Genomic DNA, 11,760 nt, shown 5'->3' with positions numbered 1-11,760 from the left:
GCCAGGCAGCCAGCAGCCCCTCGGCGCCCGGGCATCCGGGGCCACAGGACCCGGGGGGCGCGCCCGGGCGGGGGCTATGATCCCGGCGCCCGAGGCAGGCAGCAAGCCAGGAGCCCCTGGAGAGGGTAGAAAGGGCCGCGAGGGCGAGGAACAGAGGGAGAGCGCAGGGAGGGGACAGCAGGCGCGGGCAGGGGCCCAGGAGAGGCCAAGAGATGGAGGCTGGACTGCGGGGAGCCCAGAAACTTCCACCGCCCGGGAAGAAGCCTAGCCACGAACCGGGCCGGGGGCCTGCGAAGCCCCAGACGGAGGCAGGCGCTCGGAGGCCGCAGCAAGTCAAGGCGGAGAGGAGGAGCGAGGGGAGGAAGGCCGGGCGGCCGGCCCGCTCCGCGCCTCCCCCGGCCGGGCTGGGCTCCCGAGCGGCCGGGAAGCAGGGAGCGCGGGCAGGACGCAGGGAGAAGTGAGCAGTTGTTTTCCCTGGCTGCGGCGCGGCGGCGGCGAGGGGGCTGGGACGCTGGCCCCCGGCCAGGGAGACAGTTTTTTTTTTTTTCTGTTTAAAGCGTCGCCGCTGCCGCCTGGAGGAGCGAGGGGGTGCAGGCGGGTGGAGGCTGGGGGCGGTCCCCACCCCAGATGCCCGCCCCGCCAGAACTCGCCGCCGCGCGCACTGGGCCCTTTCCAGAGGGCCTTCACCTGGGCCCGTCGGCAGGGCCGCCAGATTCCTCCGGGTGGGGCGGGGAGGCCGGCCTGGACCTCTGCCCGCCCCATCAAAGCGGGAAACCGAGGCTGAGGGCTGGGGCGGAGGAGCGGCCTTGCCCTGGTCACGCGGAGGAGGGAAGGCCAGGTGGGGCAGGATCCCAGGTCTCAGGCTTTTCCCAGCCTCCCTTGCGCATATGAGGGTCCTGCCACCCCAGGCACTTTTTGTTAGCGTTGTTCCTCTTTGGCCAGGGGCTCAATGAGGAGGGGGCGCCCTTTGGTCAGGGACTCAGTGAGGGGTCCTTGAAGAGCAGCAGAAACAACAAAGCTGGAAACCCAGCTTCCCTGTTAACCTTACCCCCACCCTACCCCTGCAAATGGCTTCCTGGTGCCCACCCTACCCCCCTCCCTCGCCTTGTCTGGCCGGGCTGGTGGGGCTGGCTCTGGGCCTCAGACACTCTGGAATCGCCAAGGTCTGAGCTCAGGGCCTGGCCCCCTTCCCAGGCTAACAGCCGGGAGGAGGGGGGTGCTGCTTGAGGGCCCAGGGGCTGGGGAGGGGCACAGCAGGGCCCCAGGGCAGGGGTTGGCAGGGGCTGGGGAGGAGCCTTGACTTTGGTCAAGGCTGGGGAGTGAGGCCTGTGCACTGGTCTGGAAGGGAAGCTCTGGAGGGCTGCAGTGTTCTGCAGCCCCAGCCATAAGTGTGGGGGGGGACTGGCCAAGACACCCCAGGATTCAGTCTCTGACTCACAGAACTCAGCAGGGGTTGGGTGTGACCAGGGTATATCCAGATCAGGACACTGCCAACTCATGGTGGCACCAAACCCTCTCCTGCTGGGCACCAGGGGTCGCAGTCTGACAGGTAGGGGGGTTCGGGGACTGGCTTTCAGGCACACCTGCCCACTGTTTTTACTTTGAGGGTGGATTTATTTGAGTAGTTTTGGGGGGACTGAGGGAGACCCTTTAGTGGAGCCCCTACTTGAATTGCTCGGGCTGGTGTTGCAAAGGCAAGATGGGGCAATCCTTTATTCCCAGGGGATCCCTGCTGCTGGGGTCTTGGAGCGGGGGATTGCTGAGCATTGGACAGTCATTTTTTCCTCACACTCATCCGAACCTGACCCTCCTCTGCTGTGGCTCACCTTGGAACCCAGCACAGTCAACAGACCCAAGCCTCAGTTTTCTCATCTGTGAAATGGGGATCTTGTCATTCAACAAGCTGAGAGCCTACCACATGCCAAGCTCTTGCTAAGAAATACAACCCATCTCCCTCCTCCTGGAGCTTCTGTATTGGGAGAGAGACATGTGACAAATCAATGCACATGCGACTGTGATTATACCAGAGGTCAGTGTCGTGACAGAAAAGCAAGGAGGTGGGAGTAAGGGTGGCGGTGGGAACTGGAGGTTCAGGAAGCCCCTCTGCCCAAGGGACTTCTAAGCTGGAAGCTGCAGGAAAAGCAGGAGGTAAAAGGGTGAGCAGCCGGCCAAGCTTGAGGGAAGCCTGCAAGAGGCCCGAGGGATTGAGGGGACTGTGGCGAAGAGACAGTTCACAAAGGGGCGTGCAGGGTTGAGGGATGGGAAAGAGAATCAATTCTAGGACCTGAGAGGGGGCCAGCCAAGCAACAGGGTGGGAAGGGGGAGAGAGAGCAATGAGGGGTGGGAGGCTACGTCCGGGGGAATCTGGGTTTTATTTTAATTGCAATGGGACTCTGTCAGGGCCAGAGGGGGTGCAGTTGCGGTCATCCCACGAGAGCTGACCTAGCTAGGACACCGTGGAGATGTATTTGGGAGGTGAATCGAGACGCTGGGTGCAGTGGAGGGTGCTGGAGAGGCAGGTGGCATGAATGACTCTGGCTGGGACTGGCTGAGATTGAGATGCTTGTGTCATCCTAGTGGAGACGTCTCACCCCAGGGCCTGGAGCTCAGACAGAACGTCTGGCCTAAAGACTTAGACTCAGGGTCCTTAGTGTACAGGGGCAGTTCCAGCCACGAGAGGGGATGGGCTCAGCTCAGGAGAGAAGGGGGCCGAAGGCGAACTAGGGGGATCACCACTCCCAGGTCAGGGAGAGGAGACAGAGTCAGAAGCGACTCAGAAGAGCAGCTGGAGGGAGCGGAGGGAGGAAAACCGGGAGTGTGATGCAGAAAGAGCCAAGAAGATTGAGTGTGTGGGGAGGAGGGTGTCGCCGACAGTGTCTCACGCTGCTGAGAGTAGGATGGGGGTGATGACACCCCTTCTCAGAGGGCATTTAGGGGACTCGGTGACTGGGAGCAACCCAAGCATGCTCCTGGCCCAGTGAGTGCTCACCTCGGAATCGTTATCTATTGTCGTTGCCAAATCCTTTAAGCTAGTAAGGACCCAGCAGGAGACAGAGGGCACCCTCGGGTGGGTGGTCGAGGGGACTAGGATGGAGAAACTGTTGACAAAGGGCTAAGGAGACCATTCAAGGCAGCGCAGGGAAGCAGAAGGGACTAGGAGAGGGAGCCACTCCAGCACTAACCTACCCCCGGAGCTGTGTGTGGCCTTCAGCAGAGACCTGCAGCACCTGTCCACCTGCAGCTGCCAGGGAGGGAGCTGGGAAAAGGAATGTCACCCCAGTCTCCTATCCAGCCGGGCCTCCCGGGGGCTGAACCCAAAAGGAAGCCTGCAGGTGGGGGAGCCTGGGGGGCTACAGCACACCTTAGTCTCGTGGCATGGAGCAGGGAGGACAAGAGTGCATAGCAGATCTGCAGGGTAGACTGTGACAGTCCACATACGTGGTGTCCTTGGCCTGTCCACGTTTTCTATTCTCATCTCCTGTGTCACCACGGTCAGCCACCCCATCTTCCTAGAATCTACTGGCACACTTTCATGCCTCCGAAATGTAAGTCTCCCATGTAAGTCCAAGGAGCCCGTGACCTCTGCTGTTACTCCAAATCTGCCACCCAACAGGTCTCCCCACCATTTCTGCTGCTGTGGTCCCTCCTCCACCTGGTGCTTAGAGTCACCTTTTAAAACCTAATTCCAGTCATGCTTTAAAAACATCTAGTGGCTTCCCTTTGCTCACCTGGCCCTGCGAGGTCCTCTGCCCGGGTGATCCCTCGTGTCTGGGGTTCCTGCCTCTGGGAGGCATTTCTGTGTGTCTTTCTCTAAAACAGCTGCTTTGGCCCTCTGGGTCCCGTCACCCGTTTGTTTCCTGCTGGAACTCGTCACAGCCTGAAACACTCTGCTTTATGGGTTTATTTACTTGCCTGTGGTCCGTTCACTGCCCTTCCAGGAAGGCACAAACTTGTCTCCGGATCCCAGCACAGGGCTGCACACAGAGGCTGCTGAAGTTTGTTGACGGACTGAACGGAGCGAGGCCCCATGAATACCTAGCATTTACTGTGCGCTTTACACTGTTACCATTACTTCATCCTCCCAGCCAGCCTACGAAGAAAACTGAGGGTCTGCGAGATGAAACAATTAGACTCAGGTCATCTGGTGATGAGATGCGGGGACTGAACTCGGGTCTGCCTGATCCCAAACCCACTCAGTGCCCTTGGGATAGGGGACTGAGAGGGGTCCCACAGATGTCCTGAGGATAGGTAGGTGGGACCCCAAGGGCAATGGGGGGCTTTGCTGAAATGAGACAAAGAAGAGGCACAGGAACCAAGCCCAGGGAATGTTAGACTGCTCAGATGTTAGGGGAGGGCTCCTTATGCAGGGGGGTTCTTGCCTAGAGAAGGAAGAGACTTGGCTGAGGGTATACAGCTGCTCAGCCGCAGAGCCGGGCTCTTGATGTCTCATTAGGGGAAGCGGCTGGACAGGGCAGCAGCGGCCTGCGTAATGGAGGTCACATTTCATGAGGCAGCGCAGCCCGGCATTAGTTTCTCCGGGCTGCCCCTGTACCAGCCATGAGAATTGGGAAAAGTCTTCAACTTCTCTACACCTCCGTTTCCTCATTTTTAAATAGGGAATCAAAGGAGCCAACACTTAGGAAGCCCTTAGTGGATGCTGGCCACATAATAAGTGCTCAGTATATGTCAGATCTGTTCATTATTATCTGAGTCCAGAAGCCACGATGGGCTGCTTGTAGGGACAAGGAGAAGCACCACAAAAAGAGCTGACTGTGCACCAGGCTCTGTGCCACCTCTCTGAGTTGTGAATGTCTTTGGGAAGCTTCTAGGCCCCGGGTGAGGGCTGCTCATCAGTTCTAAAGATGAGGGTTGGAAGTTTCAGAGGCCCGGAGGGTACAATTTGGCCCTGAAGCATCTCTCTCCAATGACACTTTACTGAAAATGGCTGTCACTGAGTCCCTCTGATGTGCCACATACTCTGATGAAGGGCACTGAGACATGGGAGTGGAAAATGAAATGGACTGATCTTCATCCTCGATAAAACCAGATGAATCATTAGAACTTTGATAAATCAGAGAGGCTCTTCAGCCCTATCATTCTTTTCTACCCTTTGAACGTAGGAAAGGTACACTGGGGCCCACTGTTTCCCACACCACCGGTTGGCCCACCAGGGCTACTGTAGACTGGCTTTACCACCAGCACTTCTGGGACCTTCTATGTGCCCATGCCTGTAAAGGACTGGGAAAAAGTCCTTACTTTGAGCCCATTCTATGATGGTGGACATGTCACCATATCTGGTATGATGATGGGTCCAGGCAGAAATGGAGACAAGCTGGGCAGTGCAGGCTCGATCAACAGCTTGATTCCTGTCAGTCTCATCAGAGAAAGGGCTCTTAGGACATCCACATAAGTGATCCAGACAGTTTAATTAGTAGTGATTTGTTTCCACAGTTAGCTGAAAACTTTGCCATCCAAAGCCCTCTATTGGGTGTCAGGGTTATTGCTGATATTATCTGTCTCACACGTGGGGACGCCTTGACTCAGTAACCACAGTCACATTGCTTTCCAGCTGGAGCTGCAAGGTTCACACCTTTTGCCTGACCTGGGCTTGAGTTGGTCAGTCTAAGTAGAGATTTGTCAATTTTGTTGACCTATTCAAAGAACTAACTTGTGAGTTAGTTGATTTTCTATGATCTTTATTATAGCCTGCCTTCTGCTGGCTTTGGGTTTAGTTTTTTCTTTTTCTAGTTTCTTAAGGTGGAAGTTTAGGTTATTGATTTGAGAACTTTTTCATTTATAATATAAGAATTTACAACTATAAGTTTCCCTCTAAGCACCGCTTTGAGTTTTTCTTTTAGATAATCTGCAAGTAATTTCTTATTTCTCGTGTGATTTTTTTCCACGACCCATTTGTTATTTAGGAGTATTTTGTCTAATTTCCACGTACTCATGAACTTACCAATTTTCCTTCTGTTATTGATTACTAATTTTATTCTGCTGTGGTCTGAGAACACAGTGTGTATGATTTCCACCTTTTAAAATTTATCCAGACTCGTTTTATGACCTAACATATGGTCTATCCTGGAGAACGTTCCAGTATCCTTGAGAAGAATATGAATCCTGCTGTTGTTGGGTGTCTAAGATGTCTGTCAGGACTCAGGCTTGACTTGCACAGCTGTGACTTCTTTTAAAGGAGACCACCTCGATAGAGAGCATTTCTGCCCCATTGTCATAATAACATCTCTTGATTTTACCTTGTTTTACTATAAGGGCTAGGAGAGTTTTCTAAGGCTCTGGAGCTGATCACAGGAATTGATCTAGATTTCTCTGGGTCGCTTTTATCAGCATTGTAAACCCAAACTAAGACAGCAAGAGCCCGAAGAGTAATCGATGCTTCATCTATGGTTTCCTGTGGGAGTTTGTCTGTCTCAAGGAAATCTCCCTGAGAGGGACAATGCTCCCCTATAGCATCCGGAACCCACTGGGGAAAAAAACAAACAAACAAACAAACAAAAAACCTGAGACCTTTTAATCTCATCTCAGAAAGGATATAAGGTTGCCATGACAGATGGTAGGAAGGGCTGAGCTGCAAGATGGCCCAGCTATTGCCATCCTTTCTTACCGAGCATCACATGCCTCATCTTCTAAGTGAACACCCGAAGTTCTAACCATTCATCTGGTTTTTGTCCATAGCGGTAGTGAATTTCCCTGCACTCAGGTTTAGTGCATGTGTGCGTCTCTGTAAATGCTGTCTAAATGGGGAAGGGGATACTTCTGTACTCCCAGGATGAGTCTTAGTACAGTGGTCAGACCTAGGGCTGACCGCCAGACTGTGAGGAGTTCCCCCTCCATCCCCGACCCCACCCAGAGGAGGGTTGGCGACAACCAGGGCAATGTCTGGCAGCTGACTTGGAACCTACTTCTTGGTACTCGACCTGCAACTGCCTCCCTCATTCCTCCTCGTGAACAGGAAATAAAGTTAAAAACCATGTATTGCTTGGTTGATTTTACAGTCTGGTTAACGTGCATGCTGCTGAGTCCCTTGGCCTTCCCTCAAAACCTGTTACCCTGCCCATGAGGTCGTCATCCTTCCTCTTATAGAAAACCATGTTTCTGTTGCCATCCCAGTTGTTGCCAAAATCGTCGAGAATGATGAAAGGTCTCTGATTTTACCCTGCTTTCGAACAAACTAGACTGACACAATTTCATGGATGTTGGCAGAAGACTCAAGATTTCTGGGTCAGAGACAAAGGACTTTGTTATTCGCAGCAGTAAGTATTATGAATGTGAGCATATTTGTGCCACTTCCCCTCACCCTCAAGTCTCATGAAGGCAATGCAGATGGACTCACATGGATATCCATACACAAGGTGAGTTGTGTTCACAAGAGAGGAACCTTGAGCTTAGGGCGCCCAGATATTCTCTAACGGACAGTGAGTTGCCTGTCCTTTGCTCTAGAGGGAGCCACTATCTCTGTTGTCCAAGGCTGTTCAGTATACAGACATCTTGGAAAGAAATAGTCCTTGTCTCTCACTAGCCCTGCATAAACTTGAGAGACTGGTAGAAAACTAACACCTCTCTCCTCATCTCTCACTAAATCCTCACAGCACCCCTGCTAAGTAGGTATAACTGGCTCTGTTTTGCAGATAAGGAATTAAAGTCCAAAGAAGTGAGATAAATTACTCCAGGTGATGCAGCCAGTAAGCCGCAGATGCAGGGGCAAACTCAGGCCTGCCTGATTCGAGGTCTGTGCTTTGTCCACTCTCCTGTGGCACTTGAGGCAGGGAGGGGTCCTGAGTGGAGAAAGGTGATGGGAACCCCCTTGAATAGTGGGAGAGGATGAATGCAGGGAGACTGGGAGATGAGAGGGCCTAGGGCCAGACTCGTAGGACCTTGCAGATCATAGTAAGGACTTCGGATTCTTGTCTAAAGGTGATGAGGATTTGCCAGAGGGTTTTAAGCAAAAGAGTGACATGATCCAATTTGTGTTTTAAAAAAATTACTCCGTTTGCTGCTCTGTAAAACATGAACAACAGTAGTACCTACCCCATAAGTTTGTCATAAGTAGTAAGTGAAAGGGATTAAATGGGAGGATAAGTATAAGGGTCTTGGTGCCAGGCAGAACAGGCTGTTGAGTGGATATTGGCCATGATGATGACACAGAAAAGTGCATTGAAGAATTCAGGGTGAGGCTGGGAGCAGAAGACAGCAAGGACCAGGAGGGTCTGTGCATACAGGCTAGAGTTCAAGAGACCATCTAGTTAGCTTGGCAGAACTGACCTGGGGTTAGGTCTTGAGACAGGTACACTGCTGCCCAAGAGCCTGCTGGTAGATGGAGAGAGTGAAGAGGGGCACAAGGTTCTCCAAGTAAGCAGGAGGCAGCAGGGGCTAAAAAAATGACAGTTCTAGAGAGTCTAGGTAGGAGGAAGATGGGGCCAAGAGGAGGGCACTAAATCTTCAGGTAAGATTGCAGAAGCATGTGCTGTCTAATCAAAGGAGGAGGCTGCTGATGAGATTGTGGGGGTCCAAGTTCTAACTCTTTCTCCACTGCCCTGGTGGTGTACAGCCTTGAGGTACTGCAGGCTGCACATCTGGGGACCACTGCCTGCTCCATCTGGCCTCTCTAGATCTAATAAGGGAGAGGATGTGTATGGAAAATAACGCAGAAGAGAAAAAACATCACCAAGATCAGTGTTAGGGAACACTAGTAATTTTAACAGCAACCCACCTAAGAAAAGCATAATGGTCACAGGAATGTGTAATAAGCCCCTCACTCCCTCTCTCCCGCACGCATTACTCAGCTGCGGCTGCTACCTGAACTGTGCGTGCACTGTAAAATGCATTTTAGTCAGCAGGCTTTCTGAGGGTTTAACTTCAAAAAATTAGGGGCCGACTTTGCATCAGTCCCAGGCAGGGGATGGGCAGATGTGGACACCCAAAATGCAAATATGCTGAAAGGTACAGAAAGCCAAGACAGTTCCCGCCTGGCCTGCCTTGCGGGGTGAAGTGAGAAGTAGAGGTCTGAAAAGGTTCCACGCAAGCGCAAGGGGCCATTTGTTTTTATCAAGAGTGGTGGTGTGATGACTCCACTGCCCTGCCTGTCCCTGGTCCGGCCTGTGCAAAAAGGGAAACCCCAGGGGCGGCGGAGGCCAGCGGAGATCTCTTGAGCCAAGCGGCCCCCTTCATCCGCGGCGGGCAGGAAGGGCGACCCTGCGCGTCACTTCCGGGTCCTACAACGTGAGCGGAGTTACCACGGAGACGTCTCTCCTGAGGCCCCGCCAATCCAAAGTTTCCGTGCAGTGGGCTCCCGCTGCGGGGCGCGAACCGCGCAGGGTCGAGTCTGCAGCAGACACGCCCCACTCTGGGCATCGCAACGTCCGAGGAGTACTCGGTGCGTCATTTCCACCTTCTTTCTCTGCCCAACATGGAAGGGGCGGAGCCGGCGCTCTATCAGTGCGTCACTTCCGGTGAGCCTAGCGGCGACAACGGCAACATGGCTATGAACGGCGCTGGTGAGGATTTGAGTGGCGGGGGCCTGCGGCTGTGGGGTGCGGGAGGCAGCCTTCTTCGGCAAGACCCCCCGGCCCCTTATGCCTCTCTTCTTCCAGAAGTTGACGATTTCTCTTGGGAGCCTCCTACCGAAGCGGAAACGAAGGTGCTGCAAGCGCGACGGGAGCGGCAGGATCGCATCTCCCGGCTCATGGGCGACTACTTGCTGCGTGGTTACCGCATGCTGGGCGAGACGTGCGCGGACTGCGGGGTGAGGAGAGACTCGGGACGTGGGATCAAGGATGGGTCCCAGGACTAGGCCACACGGCCTTCCCCAACTTTCCTCTCTGGACCCTATTGCTCAGCGTCTCACTCCTGCCTCTTGTGTTTTCTGCCTCCTAGACGATCCTCCTCCAAGACAAACAGCGGAAAATCTACTGCGTGGCTTGTCAGGAGCTCGACTCAGATGTGGATAAAGATAATCCCGGTGAGGGGCTTGGTGGAGAAACGAGGTGATAGAGGCCTGGGAACAGTAGGTCTGGGAAGTGACTGTGGAGTCTGTGGGCGGGCTAGAGGTAAGGTGCTTTCTCTTTTCAGCTCTAAAGAGGAGCATTCATTCAGTAAGAGCACTGAGCACCTCCTCTGTGCCAGATACTATGGAGAGTGAATTCAATCAGGCATAGTCCTGATGGGAGAGATGAATCGAGGGCATAAGTAAATCTGATACAAAGAGGACAGTGAATGAGTTGCCCTATAAGAGTGGCATCTCAAGCACAGAAAGCAGAGCAGTAGAGTGAGGAGGTGGCCCAGGGCTGAGGTGGGCCAGGCATCCTGACCATTCCACCCTTTTTTTCCTCTTTTAGCCCTGAATGCCCAGGCTGCCCTCTCCCAAGCTCGGGAGCACCAGCTCGCCTCTGCCTCAGAGCTCCCCTCAGGCTCTCGGCCCACCCCTCAGCCCCCAGTACCCCGTCCAGAGCACTGTGAGGGAGCTGCAGCAGGGCTCAAGGCAGCCCAGGTGCCGCCCCCTCCTGCAGTGCCTCCAAATACAGATGTCCTGGCCTGCACACAGGAGGCCCTCCTGCAGAAGCTGACCTGGGCCTCAGATGAACTGGGCTCTAGCACCTCCCTGGAGACTAGTATCCAGCTGTGTAGCCTCATCCGAGCTTGTGCTGAGGCCCTGCGCAGCCTGCAGCAGCTGCAACAGTAAGAGACCCTCTCCTGAGAAAAACCCTCTAGAAAAACAGCTGTTCCTCTTGTGTGGTTTGTTCTTTTCTTGGTTCTGAGTGTGCATGCCAGCCCCAGCTCCACTCTCCTTTTTCCTGTGTTTGGCATCTTTCCCTCTCACTATCTGCTCCTTGATGCCCTGAGAGATGAGTTGGTCTTGTTTCTGCTCAGTTTCCCCACTCAGAGGATGAGGGGGAGGGAGAGGACTATGGGATATTTGCTGCCTGGAAGGCAAGAACAAGTGGGATGGACCTATGCAGCACCCCTGCAGCACCCCTGCAGCACCCCTGCAGTTATCCAGTGCTCATTCCCTTGAGTGAGATTGGGATTTCAGTCTCCTCGGTAGCTTCCCCTTCCCTGAAGCATCCTGACGCCATCATCGTTTCCCATTTCACGCCCAGCCCAGGTACTCGGACACTGTCAGGGTGTCAGGTTGCACATTAAGGACCAAGTATGGATTTACTCCGGTCTCCTGACCTCCAGTTTTAGATTCTTTTCCTTGGTTGCTATAATTGGGCAGAATAATTAAACAGAGTGCTGGGGGAGCATGAAAAACTGTGAATGAACCATGCTCGCCGCTTTGGGCTTCCTTCCCCTCTTTTACCGTTTCCCTTCTGTCTGCCCCATTCCCCTTACTCACTTTCCACGACTTGGGGCGATTTGGTCCCACAGCCGTTGCCCTTTTAAGAGAGGTCCCGCCCATACGGGGGTGGGGCAAGGGCGGAGTCGGAGGCGTCCGGGAAGGAACAAAGCGCGGCCTGCGGGCCCCGGCTGGGTTCCATCCGAGCAGCTGCGGGGTTCGGGGCCTGCGGGCGGCATCCAGGGCGAAGCGTTAGAGGGTAGGAGGCGGCATCGTCGTCCGCGCCAGCCGGGCCATGAATGGGCTGCCCTCGGCCGAGGCGCCAGGCGGCGCAGGCTGCACCCTGGCCGGGCTCCCGCCGCTACCGCGCGGTCTCAGCGGTCTCCTTAACGCGAGCGGGGGTTCGTGGCGGGAGCTGGAGCGCGTCTACAGCCAGCGTAGCCGTATCCACGACGAGTTGAGCCGTG

The 11,760-nt window shown here is 54.5% G+C and overlaps 2 protein-coding genes across 3 annotated transcripts in view; both read left to right on the top strand.

Moving 5' to 3' along the window:
• Window positions 1–9,350: 9,350 nt before the first annotated feature.
• Window positions 9,351–10,745, top strand: SSSCA1 (Sjogren syndrome/scleroderma autoantigen 1). 2 transcript variants are annotated; one of them, XM_006911106.3, is made up of 4 exons: window positions 9,351–9,512; window positions 9,609–9,760; window positions 9,892–9,976; window positions 10,353–10,745. In XM_006911106.3, the coding sequence occupies exons 1-4, from the start codon at window positions 9,425–9,427 to the stop codon at window positions 10,694–10,696; spliced, it is 669 nt and encodes a 222-aa protein (XP_006911168.2). In that variant the 5' UTR covers window positions 9,351–9,424; the 3' UTR covers window positions 10,697–10,745. The 2 variants fall into 2 exon arrangements, with proteins under 2 accessions (XP_006911168.2, XP_015444417.1); XM_015588931.2 differs by having other exon boundaries at window positions 9,446–9,512; window positions 9,612–9,760.
• A 143-nt stretch (window positions 10,746–10,888) lies between these two features.
• The window catches only part of FAM89B (family with sequence similarity 89 member B), a 4,772-nt gene continuing 3,900 nt past the window's right edge, over window positions 10,889–11,760 (top strand). Inside the window, exon 1 of the mRNA XM_006911105.3 lies at window positions 10,889–11,758. Within this exon, the coding sequence (XP_006911167.1) occupies window positions 11,589–11,758 (170 nt within the window). The 5' untranslated portion in view covers window positions 10,889–11,588. The remainder of the gene's footprint in view (window positions 11,759–11,760) is intronic.

Source organism: Pteropus alecto, unplaced genomic scaffold, assembly GCF_000325575.1.
Source record: "Pteropus alecto unplaced genomic scaffold, ASM32557v1 scaffold43, whole genome shotgun sequence".
NCBI lineage: Eukaryota > Metazoa > Chordata > Mammalia > Chiroptera > Pteropodidae > Pteropus > Pteropus alecto.
The sequence above is the reverse complement of the archived record's forward strand: the minus strand, read 5'-3'. Positions and strand labels throughout refer to the sequence as shown.

Coding starts and splice junctions, on each gene's coding strand:
- SSSCA1 (XM_006911106.3), top strand. CDS start 9,425: ATGGAAGGGGCGGAGCCGGCGCTCTATCAGTGCGTCACTTCCGGTGAG. Junction 9,513..9,608: donor CATGGCTATGAACGGCGCTG/GTGAGGATTTGA, acceptor CTCTTCTTCCAG/AAGTTGACGATTTCTCTTGG. Junction 9,977..10,352: donor TGTGGATAAAGATAATCCCG/GTGAGGGGCTTG, acceptor TTCCTCTTTTAG/CCCTGAATGCCCAGGCTGCC.